Source organism: Tursiops truncatus, chromosome 12, assembly GCF_011762595.2.
Source record: "Tursiops truncatus isolate mTurTru1 chromosome 12, mTurTru1.mat.Y, whole genome shotgun sequence".
Taxonomy (NCBI): Eukaryota; Metazoa; Chordata; class Mammalia; order Artiodactyla; family Delphinidae; genus Tursiops; species Tursiops truncatus.
The window spans coordinates 77,053,782-77,073,478 of NC_047045.1; the positions used below are offsets into that span (position 1 = coordinate 77,053,782).

Below are 19,697 nucleotides of genomic sequence, written 5' to 3' on the forward strand. Positions count from 1 at the left end.
ATTTCATTACAAAATATTTATATGTGTATATTTGTTTATATTCAGTTAGGACATTATATTGATGGGGATGTATAGAGGTCAGTTATAGTACCTATTTCATTTTGGAACAGCAAATAGGGATGATGCTCTTATGTATGTAAGAAGGTTTTATCATCCATGAATTTCATTTGATGACTGTAGTGATATTATAAAATATTTACTATACAAAAGGGTTAGTGTTGAGTTGGGTCTGGTAGTAATCAAAAATCACTGTTTTAAAGGATCATGTCAAAAAGTGTCATTCTACATCTTCATATGTTCATACATGTCTACCATTAAACCTGGATTAATACTGAGGCCAGCAGTTTCCATTAATTTCTAAGAAATTAGTATTAAACTATTAATTATATATGTCGACAGTAAAGATACATAGAAACTTCTTTAAGCAGCAATCTATTTCTCAAACACATTTCAGGAGAAAATCCCAAATAAAAATAAAAATGAAGTGGTGGAGGCTGACTGAAGGTAGAGAACCCAGAAACTTCTGTGGCCTCCCCTTAGGACTTCAGGGAACAGTCTGAGAAACACTGATTGGGCACAGTTACTGTACTTGAGTTGGGCACTGAAAATTCATCTGAGGATGGTCATTTGATCACAAAGGACATTTACTCCACAGAAGAGGGGCTCACCTCCAGCTAAGACCTCCAAAACCACTAAACTCATTACTCAGGGGATCTGAGAGTGATGTGAGAGGACGAGTGAGAGGAAGAGTTGCCACCCCATTTTCTGGGCCACGCTAACAGTCAAAGGGCGAGGGCTGGCTCTCCCCCGCTTTCCATAGTCCCTTCTAGTCATCAGTGCCCTGTTACCAGACTTCCCCGCCCCTGCTCTGCCCTTATACTGTATTGTCAAGCACCCAATGAATCACGCATTCCAAGCCTCTTCTCTCCTCCACTGGCCAAACCCCTTTTCATTCCCCATGAAACAACTATATCTTCACTGCAGTTCCCTTGGGGGTTGGTTGACAGGAAAACAGCCTGACTGAATTCATTCACACTAATATGCGAGCGGTTGCCAGCTCCCTTAACCCCACCAGAGGCTTTTTTTTTTTTTAATATTTTGCCCGCAACGCGCAGCACGTGGGATCTTTGTTCCCCGACCAAAGATTGAACCTGCACCCCCTACGTTGGAAGCATGGAGTCTTAACCACCGGACCGCCTGGGAAGTCCCACCAGAGGCATTTTAAAAGGAAGATGTTAACTCCAAGCAATCTCCAATTTCAGGCAGTTCAGCAAAGTAGACATTTCAAGGGGTGAGGGGAAGATATTTTTGAATAGGAGATACCAGCTTTGCCCAGAGATATAGCTCAGAAAATTCTCCAAATGTAATTTTACTTTACACACGGTCCCTCAACGCCCCCCCCCCCCATTTCTAATCCATAAAATCCTAAAATGGTTGGGAGGGTTTATTTTGTTTTTTTAACAATAGTGCCCACAGCGGCAACAGCCAAGGTGGTCACTGGTAAACCTGAAAACATTTTGAACACTTTTTTCGTTAGCTTCATGTAGGACACAAAACAGAAATATATCAATTACATGTGACTAAGAGTAAGAAAAATATACAACTATATTTAAAACACTTAAATTAACAAGATAGTCCTTTTCCATTCTAGCAAAATATCATACATTCAGTTTAAACAAGAGTTAATATCCAGACACACTTTTCCAAAATACCTGATGCTAGTTGAAAATGAGTGACCGTGAGATTTTCCAAGAGATTTCTAATTAGCAAAATGTGTACAGTTTTGAAGAACTGTCCATTCTTTTCTAGAAGATAGTCATTGAACAGGTCAAAATGCAAACTGATGCCTCTCTCGTAAACCTAAGTATGGTTGTTTCATTTTTCTCAATGACACTTTGGCTGTCAGCAAATCTTATAGCTTCTTTTCCCTTAAAGACAATAATATACAACACCCTTCACAAATAACCATACACGTCTTTGTGTGTAGTAAGCCCTATCTAAACCTTTTCACGTGCTTCTGTATTAACTGACTTACACTGAGACTGTTATGAAAAGGGCATTAACTAAGTGTAACTGGCCTACACTCAAACCTCTGCTCTGAAAGAGCATCAGATGCTTCCCACGTGTTATTTCAAAGTCAAAGCTGCTACACTTACACATGTGGCATGGAGCTTGAAAGATCAAAACAAAACTGTTTTCTCCACTGGCTTTTTCAGGTGAAGAGGTTGGACCAAAAACCAACACATCTGTGTGACACTGGCCACCAACTGTAGTCCCACCCCCCTAAAAAGAACAATGGCCCAGATACTCATAACGACGATAACATTCCTGGCCAAGGCTGTGGTTTAGGGAGTGTGTCTCCGTGTTCTGACTCTCAAGGAAGCAAAAAGAAAAAGCGGACTCTCCCCATTTCCCTCCTTTGGCCTCCATAAGCCAGCATCTAAGATTCTCTGGATTTGTTCCCATCCAATGATTTCAAAATTCCAAGTGCAGTATACAACTTAAAAAAAAAAAAAGAAGAAGAAAAAAGAAAACCCACGAAATCGCATAAGGTCGCTGCATAATACTGTGGATGAAAATCAAAACAAGTTGCTGATTGAGGACGCAAGGCACTTGGTAGCAGGAGACGGGGAGGGTCCCGGGAACGCAGGGCTCAGTGAGTCAACAGTTTCAGGCGAGTAAACCAGCTGACCAGCAGGGACGGTTCTGGAGAAGAGGACTTGGCTGCCGAGGAGCTGGCTTTCTTTTTGGTCCCTTCCTCCGAGAATGGAATCGTGGCGCTGCTGTGGAGATCTGAGCTGATGTAGCACCTGCTGCCTCGGATGTAGTCTGCACCTCGGACCAGCTGCCTCTCGGCCGTGGGCCTTGAGAAACGGTATGGGGGGGATGACCTTTCTTCGATGATCGGAGAGATCCGCTCATTACTGAAATACCGGCAGAGGCCGTCCTCACCTGTTTTCAGACAAAGCCCACAAGTAGTCCGTTAAAATACCCGTCCTCTGCATGGCGCTGCCTCTGAAGGTGGCAGCACACCCTGCCCTCCTCCCAGGGATGGGCTACCAGGCCCCCCAGGCGGCCAGGCTCACACCACTGGGTGCTGAGAAAGCAGAAACGGAAGAGGTAGGTGCACACTTTAGGCTGCTTTTCCACCTGAGAGGTAACACAGGGGCAGAGCAGAATCAGAGGGCCCGCACTTCTTTTTTTTTTTTTTTTTTTGCGGTACGCGGGCCTCTCACTGCTGTGGCCTCTCCCGTTGCGGAGCACAGGCTCCGGACGCGCAGGCTCAGCGGCCATGGCTCACGGGCCCAGCCGCTCTGCGGCACGTGGGATCTTCCCGGACCAGGGCACGAACCCGTGTCCCCTGCATCGGCAGGCGGACTCTCAACCACTGTGCCACCAGGGAAGCCCTTTTTTTTTTTCCCCCGCACTTCTTAATCAGTGTAGAATTTTCATGATTTCACTTGAAATCAAAAAACCAAAGAGAAAATCTTATAATTCTATCAGTCCTTCCGCATCTGTCCCTGCTCAATGCCTGCAGCCCAGAGCACGTGCCCCTGGAACGGTGGTTCTTATTCCGAGCATCCCTAAGGAGCATTCAGGAGGTGGGATGCCTTTGGGTATCACTCTGAATGCAGGGCAGGCACTCTCCACCTTTAATGGATGGGGTTCAAAGATTTTAATGCTCTGCAAGGCTTGGGACATTTCTGGAGAAGGAAGAATGACCCCACCCTAAAAGCCAGTAGACCCCCTGGGATGGGGGCAGGGGGGTAAGAAACTGAATAGAAACATAAAATGCAGGGCACCCTGGCAACATGTAGCATTCTTTTGACTCAGAAATTCCACTTTTAAAAACGGATGAAGAACTACGTACAAGATGCTTATTGAAGCAATATTAACAATTGGGGGGGAAAACACAGATAACCTAAAGGCTCAACCACAGCAGACTGAATGGAGAGGTGCTATTGCCAGAAGATGGATTACTAATGCAGCTGCTACCAAAAATACACCTGTTAACGCTCCCCTTTCATAGTATTACTGAATAGCTATCTATTCCATTTTGCACATTTTTCTAAGCGTATAATACGTAAATATAGGAACAACTAGAAGATACACAAAACATTCAGAGTGATTATTTCTAGGTTGGGGAAGCAGATTACAGATTAGTTTTCTCGTACCTTCTAGAGGTTTTCCAACAATTTGTTTTGTTTCTGTAATCAAAGGGGAAAAGTTACGTTAAAAAGTGCCCACTGTCAAAAAGCCACATTTTGTAGGAGTCTATTTATATGAAATGCCTTGAAAAAGTAAATCCAGAGACAGAAAGTAGATTTTCAGGGCTTCCCTGGTGGCTCAGTAGTTAAGAATCCGCCTGCCAATGCAGGGGACGTGGGTTTGAGCCCTGGTCCAGGAAGATCCCACATCCCACATGCCGCAAAGCAACTAAGCCTGTGTGCCACAACGACTGAACCCACGTGCCACAACTCCTGAAGCCCACGTGCCTAGAGCCCGCGCTCCGCGACAAGAGAAGCCACCAAAATGAGAAGCCTGCGCACTGCAACGAAGACCCAACGCAGCCAAAAATAAATACATTTATTTAAAAAAGAAAAAAAAGATGACTATGAAAGTTAAAAAAAAAAAAAAAAAAGAAAGTAGATTTTTGGTTGCCAGGAGCTGAAGGAGGAGGGAATGAGGAATGACTGCTTACAGGCATTTTTTGTTGAAGTGATAGAATATTCTGGAATTAGCACAACTCTATGAATATACTAAAAACCACTGAATCGTACATTTTAACAGGGTGAGCTTTATGGTATGCGAGTTGTCTCTCAAAAAAGCTGTTATTTTTTTTAATTGCCCTTTATGCAGGTACCTTTCTTTCTAAAATGATAACACCAGAAAAAATGTAGAAGGTGGGATGGAGGTCAAGTATCTTTCCATTTTCCTGAACTCACACTCCCCACCCCTACACCCCATATCTCAACCTTAAACGAAATAAAAGTCTAAATCAGGGACTTCAAATGCTAAAAAGAATGGCAAAGAAGATGTGGACATTTCTCAATCTAAACAAAGAACTGCCCTGCCCCCTGCTGTCTGCTCCACAGATTTTCTTGTCAACTAAGGGTATCTTGGACCTTAGAAGGCAACTTCTCCCTTTTCCAATTTAGTGTAATCCAGGTGATTTGGGTACTTAGGTGACAAACTTTACCAAGTCGCAGGGAGAAGTCAGGGGTTGATCACTTTGGAAGTTAGGCCTCCAGAACTTTTCTCTTCTTCCTTTTACAATCTAAGGCCTACTGTTCTCTAACTTTTCACCAGCTCTTTGTTTCAGTGCCACAAAAGCAATGTTACGATGTCCTGACAATCGAATGTAATCTGGCCAAAAATAAGACTGTAAACATTTTCCTCAAAAGACCAGTGCTATCACCTGTAACTTTGATTACAGGGTAAATTAAACACAAGTTTCTTTTCCAATAGTAGTTACTCTCTAGCTCAAGAAGGATTGGGGGAGAAAAACACCCATGTCTGTTGGTCAAAAATCAAACAAATTCCAATAATAATAGTCATAAAATTGGACTAACACAAGAAGGATTGGGGAGAAAAACACCCATGTCTGTTGGTCAAAAATCAAACAGGTTCCAATAATAATAGTCATAAAATTGACGATGAGATTGTTTAACGAATAGTGTATTTCTATGTGTTTAGAAATTGGACCATCAGTGTCTACAGCCTTTTTAAAGCACACAATACTGTTTAGGAGATTTACAATCACTACCTAGGAATATGTATTTCTGCCATTCTACACACAGATAGGACCTTAGAGGCCTTCAGCAACCCCTGATTTTGCAGATGAGAAGATGATTTTATGGTCATTAGAGCACAAAAGGGCTGAAACGAGGGTCTGGGTTTTGGACTCCAGGTTTGGTGTTTTTCAGTTTGCTTAAATTAAACTTACTTTTCCTCCCATGACTTCGAGGTCTAGCAAAAGGGTCCACAATCCCCATCCAGCTCGCATCCGCAGGCATGGACAAAGGCCGGGGCTTGCCTTCAGAGGGAGGGGAAGGAAAAGGAAAAGCCGACAGAGTTTTTGGACTTTAGAGAATCCTTCCCTTTATTTAGAACTAGACCCTCCCCCACCCTGACATCACACTCACTTCAGCATAAGCAAAATAACACAGTTTAAAAATAAGAAAAGTATTTTAAAGCACTGTATTTCCACAGCAAACCATTAGGACAGAGGCATGCTGAACTTGCGTCTGTGGGTCCACGGAGCAAAGCGGCTCCAAGTTAAAATGCAGGCACTGGAAGTTGGAACTGTAACATGATCTCACCCCGCTGGGCTTGCATGCCAGGCAGTGTAATGACTCAACAAGCCTTAGCTTTAGAAAGATGAACAAAGGTCTCACACTTAGAATTTCATTGAGGTTTATGTTTTCCTTGGATTACCCTTCAAGTCTGCCGAATTCATCCAACAGTTCCAAATAAGGAAGGGGGAGGGGAAGAGAAACAAAACAAACACTCAGCAACGTACCACAGGATGGTGTTTTCTCTCTCATTTTTGTGGGCAGAATATTGGTTTCCACGGAATATCCTGGCAACTGATCGGAATCAGCGATGGTAAATCTCCGTCTCCGGCTTTCCTGGTCCAGGAAGGAATTGGGGGACTCAGAACCCTTAGGGCCAGGCTGTGGCTGTTTACATTTACTGAATCCGTAAACGGAACTCCCATTCTCTTCCCTGCAAGATAGAGGGCAATAATTACGTTGCTTACGAAGATCCTCTCACACTGAAGAATTATAGGATACATTCTGCTTCTAGCGCACGGAAGAAAACAAATCCTCCTCTCCCTGTGGAGGAAAAAGCAACACTTTTTCAATCACAGTTGCTTCTCAAATACACAGAGATCCTATTAAATAAGAGTAAATACGATGATCCTACTAAATAAGAGAAAATGAGATTTTTTTTCATAGTTGTTTAAGGGATACACATATATCTTGAAGAGCTAGCTCTGGTTTTCCTGTACATCTGTCCTAGAGTTGAATCTCCTCCTTACTACAGACACCACAAGTGAAGGTATGATCTATTGAACCTTTTTTCTCATGCCAGGAGTAGTCTCTTTGCCAAGATCCAGCAAAGAAGACACTTGATGTGCGATGGCAGTTGTCAGGTTTGGAAATGATGTCAAAGATTACAAAGGGGCCTTTAGAGCGGCCAATGGAAAGTGTCTATTTTCTAAACAAAGTACAGAAACCAGCAAAAATTGGACGCTGCTTGCAACTTCGTTCTTTCTAAATGTCAGCTTATAATAAAACTTAAAATTAATTTTAGTTGAGTCCAGATTACCAGCTGGTTAAATTTTTGGCACTGAGTAAATTCCATTAGGGGCTCATTGCAAAACTACTCGATAAACCCAGAATCCACTGAGTTCAAAAACAGTCTAAGGAACAGCCTTGCCTATTGGTGTTCCCAGTGAGCCTGCTGCCTGCATACCCTTTCCCCACCACGAATCTATCTCCTTCTATACTTTTAAACCCGGCATATAACTTCCCCATTCACAAAGCTTTCATGACTCACCACTTGTTCTCTGTGACCATTTGCACATTTCATTCCTAATAAAATATGCTTCAGTGACTTCCCTGGTGGTCCAGTGGTAAAGAACCCACCTTCCGATGCAGGGGATGCGGGTTCGACCCCTGGTCAGGGAACTAAGATCTCACATGCCGCGGGGCAACTAAGCCCCCGCGCCGCAACTACTGAGCTCGCGCGCCTCGACTAGAGAGGCTGCGTGCTGCGAACTACAGAGTCCACATGCTCTGGAGCCTGTGCGCCACAACTAGTGAGAGAAAATCCGCACGCCACAACTAGAGAGAAGCCCGCGTTGCAACGAAAGATCCCGCATGCTTCAACGAAGATCCCGCGTGCCACAGATCCACTAAGACCCGACACAGCCAAAACTAAATAAGTAAATAACAAATTTTAAAAAAATAAAATAAAATATCCTTCATTAATGGTGTGCGTGTGCCCACGTGTTTCCCCCAGTAGAATCAAAGCACCAGATCCCCTTCACTTTTACTACGTACGTACCCTTCTTCTTACCACAGCTCCTGTGACCCCTCACTGAGACCCAGACAAGAATATTCAGGATTAGGGGGGTCGGGGCCATCCTCCCTACAGCCTACAGTTTCTGATAGAACAGTCCACACACTGGTTTGTTCTATCAGTGAAACCCTCTGCTCTCTATGTGCAAAAGCAACAACTCCTTGTAATTTTAAACACAATTTAGATCTCGTGACCACAGGACTCTGGTCTGTGAATACAGGGAAGAGCCTGGTCTACCAACCGGAAAGCCCCTGATCACTGCAGCCACTGCTCTACCTGCTATAATAACTTCTGGGCAAACCAAGACTCAAGGAAGAGGAAAATGACATTAAGTTTTCTTTGTGCCCAGGAAAGAAACACAGCAGAAGCGAAGAGCACAGCTTAAAACAAAAACAAACAAATGAAAAAGTCCACCCTGAAGTGAAAAAGCACTGTAAGTTCAGTCCAAACTGTGTCTTATGAACTATTACAGCATGATTAAGTATTTCTCAATTTATTCTTGAACAGTTGACTAAGATATTGGCAGTTCTCTGGGGGCAAGGACTACATCTGTTTTGCATAAGATGGTAAATCAGGCCCAACTCTCAGTAAATGTATGTTTCGTAAATGAGCCAGATTCTCTCCTTTTACCAGCATATGTAAATATGTAAGATGATATAAATAAGCCTAGATTTTCATACCTTAATCATCCCCTATATAACATCTAGCATAACCGTCCTCATTTTACCATAAACATTTAAGATAGCCATTAAGAAAGTAATGATCTTGAAGAATTTATCATAGACACACACACATAAACACACATGGCCATGCAAATACAGCCCATCCACACCTATTTTCACATTTTTTAAGTCCTACGGAGAACACATCCCTCTCAGCAAAATAAAACTGTAACTTTAATCAATCTCACAGAAATATTTATTATCTTCTGCCCCAGAGATAAATGTACCATGTAGTTAATGAAACTTCGATGCCCAGCGAAGAATTAAAACAATGCAGTCCCCGAGAGCACATGCTTTAATCAGCCCCCTCCCCATCATACTGGCTGGCTTCAAGGCCCATAAAACTAGATCTGTTCCTACACTTCCCCCTAAAGGATCACACTTCCCCTACCCCCGGTTTCATTGAGATAATAATCGACATATAACACTGTATTCATTTCAGAGGTACAACGTAATGATTTACGTATGTACGGCAAAACAATCATCGCATGTGGTTACCAATTCTTGCTTTCCTGGGATGAGCACTTTTGAGATCTACTCCCTCCGCAACTTTGAAAGATACACAACATGGTTAACGACAGTCACCACGCTGTACATTACACCCCCAGGACTTCGCCTGTAACTGGAAGTCTGTCCTTTTCGACCCCCTTCACCCATTCCCCAACGCCCACGCCCAGGGCGATACTTTTGGACGGTGGATTCAAGACTCATCCCCAACACACTGGAGTGTCAGCAGCGTCTCCTCTCGAGATACTTGTGGTCTTCACACCACCACTAGCACCTCCACGCAAGGAGACGTGCACACCACAGAAATGGGCACCGACATACCGGGGGGAGTAGGGAACGGTCGGTGGAGGAGGGATATAAAGATCCAGGATGGCTGGCTTCTCCTTCTTCAGTGAGGCATCCATCGTGCTGTCCGGGGACTGAGTGGTTGTGGGCGGAGGCGAGGTCTGAAAGGGAGTAAGTGTAAAAGCATGAACGTTACCTCGGAGATCGTTCTCCCCAAAACCAACACCAGCCCCTGGGTAAACAGGGGCCCAGGTCATTTGTGTGTCTGCAGCTACTGGAAACATCCAACGTGTATTCTGCTTTGAGACACTCAAAATGTACCGAGAGTTTTTTTGTTTTGTTTTTTTTAAAGTATGGTTGATTTACAATGTTGTGTTAGTTTCAGGTGTACAGCAAAGTGATACAGTTGTGTGTGTGTGTGTGTGTGTGTGTGTGTGTATACACATATTCTTTTTCAGATGCTTTTCTATTAAAGGTTATTATAAGGTATTGAATATAGTTCCCTGTGCTATACAATAGGACCTTTTTATTTTATATATAGTAGTGTGTATCTGTTAATCCCAAACTCCTAATTTATCCCTCCCTCCCTCCCCACTTTGGTAACCATAAGTTTGTTTTCTGTCTGTGAGATTGTTTCTGTTTTGTAAATAAGTTCATTTGTATCATTTTTTAGATTCCACGAATGAGTGGTACCATACGGTATTTGTCTCTGACTTACTTCACTTAGTATGATAATCTCTAGGTACTTCCATGTTGTTACAAATGGCATTATTTCATTCTTTTTTCTGGCTGAGTGGTATTCCGTTGTATATATTATATAAACCATTTACCAAGAGCTCTGAGAGCCTAGGTGCATAGTGCAAGAAAGGCAGAGGCCCAGGAGCCAGGTGTCAGGCAGGTTAGAATTCCAGCTCTGAGCAAATCACTTAAACTCCCAAGTCTTAGTTTTCTCCTCTGAAAAACAGCCATACTGACAGTGCCTCTCATGTAGGGCTGCAGTGAGGACAGAATGAGTTAGTTCACACTAATTACTAACAATGCTACCACTCACTAGGAGTATGGGCTCGGAATTCGGACTGCCTGGGTGCAATCTTGGTTATACCTCTGATTAGGTGTGTATCTTCCAGGCAAATCACTCAACCTCTCTGTGCCTCTTCTATAGAATGGGAATAAACAGGGACAAAGATAGTAGCAACACAGGGTAGCTGTGAGAATTAGGTAACGTAATACATGTAACGGGCTTAGCACAGGGCTCGTCGCATAGTAAGTACCCAACCTTATGCTGTCTAATTTAGTATTATACACACACACACAAGTTAATTTTTCAAATTTAAAATCCACACAGCTTTTTTTTTTTAATTTTTTTGATGATGAGAAACAATGCTGCATTTTATTTATTTATTTTTTTTTGCGGTGCGGGCCTCTCACTGTTGTGGCCTCTCCTGTTGCGGAGCACAGGCTCCGGACGCGCAGGCTCAGTGGCCATGGCTCATGGGCCCAGCCGCTTTGCGGCATGTGGGATCTTCCCGGACCGGGGCACGAACCCGCGTCCTCTGCATCGGCAGGTGGACTCTCAACCACTGCGCCACCAGGGAAGCCCAATCCACACAGCTTTTAAAAAATATTTTAAAATCCTGTGTGAGACCTTCAATCCTATCTCTTCTACAATCTAACAGCAATGACTGGCCTTTTCTAGTTGGTAAAGGAACAGCAAGAAAATGAGTCAGGGCACGAAGATGTTGGGTGAAGGCCAGTGGGAGGCAGCAAGTGAGGACAGTGCTAGACCCCGGGGAGTAATAAAAGGACACCTACGCCCTATCTAGCCCAGATGGTGATGGATGGAAGATCCCCCATCTCCTGGAAGTGAGAGTGGGAATGGGAGTCTAAGGGTTGAGAGGACGGGAGTAGCCAGTGCTCACAGAAAGACAGCCCCATTTGGGGGAGAGATGCCAAGGCACAGAGAAACAGTCTCCCAGAGCATACACCACAGTCTGTCAACTCTCCGAACTATATAATTGATCCACATCTCATTCTGACAATCCTGGACAATGTCTGAAAACATGGGGCCAGGACCCAGGCCCTCAACAAATAGAAACAGAAGAAAATTGGAGCATTTCCATAGAACAGGCATTTTCCGAAAACTCCAACACTGATGGCTACTTCTAAATAAATAACCCTTGTTTACTATGACTGTGGCCTAAAAACAGAGCGATGAACAGCTTTTCAGTGACAACATGAATGATGTTGACGAGAACTAAAGATGCTCCCTCCCAGCAGAGGTGGGCACCCAGGCATACAGACCCCTGAAGAATGACACACAGGGCAACAGCCAGGGCGGGGGCTAAGAACCTGTACACAGTACTGGTCTACCAGAGTTCATGTTCTGAAAATATCCTGGACACATCACCAGATGCCTAATAGCTAAGCTGGAAAACGGGCTCTGCATTTTGACGGTTTTCCCTCCCTGGGTCAGAAGCAAAGCTAGGTGTCTCACGCCTCACCTTCACCTCTTCCCCCAAATTGCACAGTTAGTGGAACCGGGCAGGAAGGTAGACAAAACCAAAGAAAAAGGAAGCATGCCCCTTCTTAAGTGAGTTTCCACAGGTCAAGGAACTAACTCTAGCCTATACTTAGATATCATTTTCACTTCCCTTCTGAACACATCCACCTGAATTTTCCTGTCACTTCAAGCTCAGTGATGCCCAGAAGACCTGTCATCTCTGCCTCCCAGATGGCTCTTTCCTGACATTCTAATTTTTGTCACTGGTATTGCCACCCAGGTTCACTGCCACGTTTCACATCTGCTTCTTCCTTGCCTTGCCTACCTTCCTCACCCCTACCCCAAAACCTCTGCTGTCCACATGAGTAATTAGGAGTGAGATTCAGAAATACCAAATACTTAGCTGAGGTCCCACAGCTAAGATGTGGCAGAGGTGGGATTTGAACTCAAGGAGTTCAGCTCCGGGGCCCCTCCCTGTCCACTATGCTGTGCTGCTTTGTGGGTCCTCTTGATGCTTCTTCCAAATGGCCTCTTGCATTAGTCTTTCCCTAGAGTTGCCCCGTCCTAGCCTCGCCCGGAACAACATTACCCATCACCTACACGTGTAACAGCTCCCAACTGGTGTTTCTTGTGTGTAGGTAGTATCATGGGCTAAACTGTGTCCCCCAAACCCCCAGTAGCTCAGAATGTGACCGTACTTTGGAGATAGGATTTTTAAAGACATGTTTAATTTAAAATGAGGGGGCTTCCCTGGTGGCGCAGTGGTTGAGAGTCCGCCTGCCGATGCGGGGGACATGGGTTCGTGCCCCGGTCCGGGAAGATCCCACATGCCGCGGAGCGGCTAGGCCCGTGAGCCATGGCCGCTGAGCCTGGGCGTCCGGAGTCTGTGCTCCGCGAGGGGAGGGGCCACAACAGTGAGAGGCCCATGTACCACAAAATAAATAAATAAATAAATAAATAAATAAATAAATAAATACAAATAAATAAATAAAATGAGATCATGTGGGAATTCCCTGGTGGTCCAGTGGTTAAGACTCTGCACTTTCACTGCAGGGGGCGCAGGTTTGATCCCTGGGTCAGGCAACTAAGATCCCACATGCCACATAGCACGCATCCCCCCCCCCAAAAAAAATTAAATAAATAAAAATTAAAAAAATAATACGAGGTCATATGGGTGGGCCTTAATCCAGTATGACTGGTGTCCCTATAAGAAGAGGAGAGGACACAGACACACAGAGGAAAGACAACGTGAAGACAGGGAGAAGACGGTCATCTGCAAGCCAAGGAGAGAGACCTTAGAAGAAGCTAACCTTGATCTGAGACTTCTAGCCTCCAGACTTTTGAAGGAATAAACTTTTGTTTCAGTCACCCGGTCATTGGTACTTTGTTACAGTGGCCCTAGCAAACTGATGCAAATATTAGTGTAAAAATCAACTGTCAACCTGTTGACAAAAATTACCTGTGAGATGAAGTCCACACTCCTTAGCCTGGGACTCTATACCCACCCATCCAGCTCAGTCACTGGTTCAGCTTTCTCTCCCACCCTCTGCCCCAAAGAGTCTGGTCTACTTATTCTTACAGGAGCGCTGTGGTGTCTACCCAGAGCCCTTGGTCAGTCAGTGAACCCGGCTGCTGTGAGTGTCTGTTGCTAAAAGCTCACGGCTGCCCCCTTCTCTGGAAAACTGCCCTCAGCGGACAGCTGCCACCCCTGAGTACAGCTACCAGTGACCGTGCTGTGTGGTTACACCTGGGTAACAGGCCAAGACTAGACTTTACCTGAGACAGCATCTGCTGGCTTAGCCTCCTTATTCTGCCTCCCTCCCTCCCGGACAAGCTTTACCTAAAGCACAGGCACTAAATCGCTTTCACAAGAATGTCTGTCACACACTCTGCTTCTAGGAAACCTTGTCTGGGCACCGCCCTTCCCTGACGGCAGCACATCCTCAGTTGGTGGGCGTGTGTCTGAAGAACAGCGTTCCTCTCCTCCACCAAACAGCCTCCCATCTGCCTCCCAAATCCCACCTAGTTTTCCAGGCTCCAAAGGGCTCCCACCTCCTCAGGGGGAGGCTCCTTCACCTACCTGTCCATACCCACCGCCCCTTCTTCAGAACCTAACATTTACGCCCCTGCACCAAGGAGCTGACAGAGTTGCTGTGTGGCAAGCACTCCATCAACCATCAGTGAAGACCTCTTCGATGTTACTTAACACACTCTGAGAATCCCAAAACTATTGAAGGATGGTGCCCCTTATACTGAGCGATGCACACAGAAGCAGCTGGGGTGTGACTGATATGTTCCATTATTATCTAAAAAGTGAATTTAATTACGTGCCCCTTCCTGGCTCCACCCTCCACGTCCTGGTCTTTACTTTTATGCGCCTCCACACCCCTAAGGTACACACATAGGCATACTTCCAGTGCTGTATGCATCACGAAGTGTCCAAATCGATGGCCTGAGACCACTGCTGTTCCTTCCATTTGAAGATGTACAATAAAATCACAGAAAGTTACATATAAATGGCAAATCTCAATCTTATGAAAGGGCACTGAAATGTGATTGCTTTTCATTCATGATTTAGGAATTAAACACTAAGAACCGATGACATAAGGAAGAGGTTGCTCAGGGTGCATGGTCCAGCCAGGTGTAGGCAGTAAGGAGTGCACTGTGTGTAGAGAATTTAAATAATAAAACTCACTGAAGACCAGTGTGCTTTTTATTATCACCCAAGACTGCCGAATCTAAACAACGGAGCGATGCAGCTCCCCGCTGGGTGGCTTGTTCTCACAGCCTACACCCCTGCCTTTTTAAACCATGCTGAGGGCTCAACCCCACGCGGTCTCTCTAAGATCAGCAGTCAAACTGGATTCCTTTATGTGAGCACGTGTTTGCAACGGGAGAGGAAAAGGACCAGAAGGAACTTTCTGTAGTGCTGGCAGCCACTCGCCACCAAGTGGCTACCAAGCACTGAAATGTGGCCGCTGAGACCGAGGAACTGAAGCTTTCATTTTAATTGTTGAAATAGACACTGGTGGCTAGTGGCTGCCATACTGTTCAATGCAAATCCAGCATGGCTATTTTCATATAAGTAAGATTATAGGATAATTATCCTTGTACAAGTTCCTGAAACCAATCAAAGTGTAGTCTTTCTTTTTGGAGACAAATCGGATATTGGACATTGTTCTTGCGCCGATGTCAGAGGAAAGATTTCAACCAGTGATAGTACCTGGACCAGAGGCGGCTTCCATCGTAGGTTTTTCAGGGGGGCTGGAGTGAAGTTGAAGGAACTCGTGGGCCGCTTCTTAAGCAGTAACACAACTCCTGTAGGATTCTCTCTCAACTTTCTCACCAGATTTTTTAGCTGCCATCCCACCTTCAAGGAAAGAAAATGAGGAGAGCGCACTTGCTCATGAATAACGAAAACTCAAACCCCTATGAATTTATCTCAAGGAAATCAGCTATGAGCAAATAGGTAGACACAAATCTGTTCATCCTGGCACTGCTTAAAATTATGGAAAATTGGATATAAATTGAAACATTTTTAAATGCATGCAAAACGGTTTAAAAGTTCTAGAGGGGAATATGAAGTCGGAAGTCTCAATGAACAAACTCACCACAGTTTGCTGATTGACCTGAATCACTTCATCACCGGCGTGAATCTTCTGAGATCTGTCTGCAGGAGACTGTTAGAAAAAAACAGAGAGAGACCTGTCATATTTTTTAAACCTACTTCTTTCTGCTTCTATTTCTTCTCCCTTCTTTTTTCTACAGAAAACGAGCAATGGAAATATAATCTTCTCAGGAAACGTTACACAGTGTACTTGAGTTCCCTCAAAGTACACAGCCTGTAGAACTTGGCATTGGGTATTGGTGTTCTCTCTTCTATTAGCAGTTTGTTATAACAGATAATCTGTCAGTTGGAACAGCCAAGGTTCATCTAACCTATCGTGAAGAGTGGGACGCACTGTCCACATAATGGGCTGATCAAAGCCATTGGTTCATCTAAAATGAGACTTACCTACATCCCTATCAAAATTAATCTTGTAAAAGCCAACCAACTGCTTAACGTGGACCAACTGCTTAATGTGTAAAGATCATCATGTACCTCTGTCCTACCATTTCCTTTTAAGCAATTATTAAAACGAAATCTTACTTTTACTTAAACTTGTTTTGCATGTTATCATAATGCTATTAACATAGAAAGACAGTGACAATAGAAAATATTTCTTTAGAGAAAATTTAAATGTTTGCATTTTCAGGTGGAATTCTAAGTGCATGTGTTGTCACAGTATCAAAACAAAGTCCAGGCTTTGTTTCTCTCAAATAATAGTTTGCTACAAATTTGCAAATATTGATACAAATATATATACATCCACATATGTGTGTACAGACAGATAAATAGATGTAACCTGTCTGTCAAATATTTTCCCATAGTTTCTGGTTCACTGAATCAAACTAAACTCTTTATGTTTAAGGTATTTCAGATGATTTTAAAAAAATGGTTAGAAAAAATTCTGCCAACAACCTTTACCTAAGCCTAAGATATCATTAGGTTTATTTTATGGAGTTTTGAGAACACTGAGATTCAGTGTTAAATAACTTACTATGTGTCCAGTGTTATGGACACATAGTAAGTGAAAGATGCAGAATGTAATTTTATGCTTGTTATGTGGTTTTTAAAATTAAAATAGTACCTTAAAACTTTTCCCCTGACAAATTATATGTTGAAGTGATTATTTCGTCGTAAAAGGAATCTGTGCCATAATTTCATCTCAAATTTTTTTCTCTCACTAATATATTTTTCAGACTTAAACATTCTGGCATTTAGTTGTACGTGAAATTTGAAAAATATTTTAGAATAAGAGTAATGTCTAATCCTTCCTAGAAGTATAAGTTTATTATTATTTAATTGCAAAAACAACAAATGCATGGAATAAAATAAAACAGAACTATGTAAAAAAAAGATATTTCCTATGATCAAAAGAGAAAGAAAGGATCAAACTTTAATTTCAAATTATAATCAAATGTTATCTAAGTCAGACTGTTTTATTTTGTGACTTACATAGCTGACTGAATCTTCAATTTACAACCATCCTTTAAAAATAGCATCTTTGAACACAGTGATGGGGACAGCAACTAAACTCAAGACACCCTTGCTGAATTTTCTCACTCAGCTGTTGTGATAGGCTCAACGAAGAAATGAGCAAGTTAAAAAAAAAAAAAAAAGGGGGAAAAAAAAGAAAGGAAATGAGCAAGTAGTGTTAAACTGTAGAAACAGTCTCTTTGATTTACCTAGGGCCAACGTAAGGCATAGGTAACTGTAACAGTTATTTTTGAAAGCATTTAACCTGCTACCATAACAACCAGCAGTGCCTCACCTGAGAGACTAGCATCGTGGGTACCACAGGGAGATGGCTTGTCTCAAATCTCTTTCTGCTGAAGCACTTCTTAAACAAACGAATGTATCAAAGCTCCTTTTTGCCCCTGGTGTCAGATGCCTAACCCATGGTTACAGATCAACTTTAGTAAGTCGGATCGTAATCAGTCCAGTCCAGTTAATCTTCCTGGGCTGGAGATTCTTCTAAGGTAGCTTCACTTTCTAAAAGATGGCCCTGAGGCCAGGAAGTCCCTGTTTATAGATATGCAATCTAAAAAACAAGCCCCGGTGTCCTGAACTGACTTCCCTTCCTAAGGATCCTCTCCCATTCATTTCTCAAATATCCTACCAAGTGATTAAGAGTTGTGCTTGGCAGAACACTGGTAAAGAGAGAGCCTGATAACCAAAATTCTCCCTAGGGCAGTAGCTCTTGCCTATCTTCACCATGTGCCGGACTACTGAAAAATGATGCTTGTTCTGGTTTGCTGCAGAAGAGTGATGACCTGGAGAAGAGTGCATCCATTCTTCAGAGGCTCACCTACTTCCCAACTCATTTTGGGGGTGGGGGATAGGAGTACGGATGAGGTCCTATCAAGACGTCTGCCAAGGTCTTGAACAACATCAAAAAAGAAGATAGAGAATCACTAGATCTTGTTAGTCTCACCTTGGAATGATCCTGGCTGCTCAGGTAACCTCCAAAAAAACCCAGAAAAAGTGGACAGGAGGCCTGAGATGACCTGCTGGCATTGCTTCAGCCTGGAGTCCAAGATAGAGGGAATGCAGTTTGGGAATTCTGTCCACGACCACCCCCCAACACTAGACTTGCATTAAAACATTCTGACTTAGGGTCGCTTAAGTCAGAGCGACCTTAAGTGATAGCCAGAAAGCTGTCCTGGAGCTGGCATTTTTCTACTGTCATTTAAGCGTAAAATGTCCAGCATTAAGTGTAACCTATCCAGCCCAAGCCCTCGAGAAGTGGACCCTTACCTAACTTCCCACTTTCATCGACAAGAATTAGAAAGTATCTGGCATATTCCAGACACACGATGAACACAAGGTGATTGACTGAAAGAATGAGGGACATTTTAAAGTGGATTACCGGATGGAAAAAGACAAGTTTTCCCTTTTTTGATCTTTAACAAGATGGAAACCACCTCTCTCTAGGATGACTTGTTTACCATCCTGTACGGAAGCGGTAAGATCGACCACATCCAGGTGAACCCTGAATCTCTCACCCAGTCCTATATGATCTGGTAGGGATTCTACAGAATGTATCACTTGACATTTCATTTGATTCAAAGGCAGTTTTGTTTAGTTATCGCATCCTTAAAAGTGGCGGCGGGGGGCAGAGGGGGGAGGTGAGGGAGAGCGGTAGACAGTGAAAGGAAGAAATCTGTGCGCCTTCTGCTAATACTATTATAGTGTTCTACATGTTCTTCCGAGATTGAAATTGATTCAAAGACCCGATTGAGTCTGGGACTGCACAGGTCTGGTTGTTAATGCAATCACCAAATTGCTAGACACAAAACTTTAACTCTCTTAAAAACTGAAACGACATTCACCATTCTTTTGAATCTATCCAGCCCCCGCCCCCGCAAAATGTACTGAGTGGTACAAAATGTACTGAGTGGTTCAGCTAAAATATATAAAGTCTCTGATAAGGATAAGGCAGGATCATTTGTTGTGATTTTTTTTTCTTTTGCACCATCCCCAGCCCATAAGGAGAACGTTCTGTGCCATTATTGCCTATTAGGTGATGCGGTATAAAAATTCCCAGTGGTCTCAGTGTATTCTCAGTAGAGCTCAACAAAGAATGCTTAAAGACACTACCATCTTCTATTCATTCATCTCCCAGAACTGCACAATTAATTTATAACTCATTGACTGCCTTAAGCGATGCCACTTTTTTCTTATTACAAAAATCAAGTGTGTGTCACAAACCCTCATCAAAGATCATGCTATTTTATTTTATCAACAGACCTAGCAGCTGAAGCTCAAACTCCGATACATATTTCCACCAGATTAGAAAAGTAGTTGCTAAGTCTCTTGTTTCTTGAACTACTTCCTCTTGTCTTAATTGATTAAATAGTAACTGATTCCATAGACACATGCTTCTTTTCCACAGATGCAGGGAAGCTTTTCAGACATTTCTAGCTTCATATCAGTGTCGTTCAAAAGCTAGCCATACTGTAGGTTGCATAAAGAAAGTATTCAATTA

At 43.3% G+C, this 19,697-nt stretch overlaps 1 protein-coding gene across 7 annotated transcripts in view; it reads right to left on the reverse strand.

The window, feature by feature from the left end:
• Window positions 1-1,429: 1,429 nt before the first annotated feature.
• CNKSR3 (CNKSR family member 3) overlaps window positions 1,430-19,697 on the reverse strand; it is a 100,778-nt gene continuing 82,510 nt past the window's right edge. For 6 of the 7 annotated variants that reach the window (XM_033867861.2, XM_073789751.1, XM_033867859.2 and 3 more), the window contains 7 exons: window positions 15,717-15,785; window positions 15,329-15,475; window positions 9,642-9,766; window positions 6,524-6,729; window positions 5,948-6,037; window positions 4,176-4,208; window positions 1,430-2,952 (listed from right to left, as the gene is read on the reverse strand). In XM_033867861.2, the coding sequence (XP_033723752.1) occupies window positions 2,654-2,952; window positions 4,176-4,208; window positions 5,948-6,037; window positions 6,524-6,729; window positions 9,642-9,766; window positions 15,329-15,475; window positions 15,717-15,785 (969 nt within the window). In that variant the 3' untranslated portion in view covers window positions 1,430-2,653. The remainder of the gene's footprint in view (window positions 2,953-4,175; window positions 4,209-5,947; window positions 6,038-6,523; window positions 6,730-9,641; window positions 9,767-15,328; window positions 15,476-15,716; window positions 15,786-19,697) is intronic. The other variant, XM_033867860.2, reaches the window with a different exon arrangement.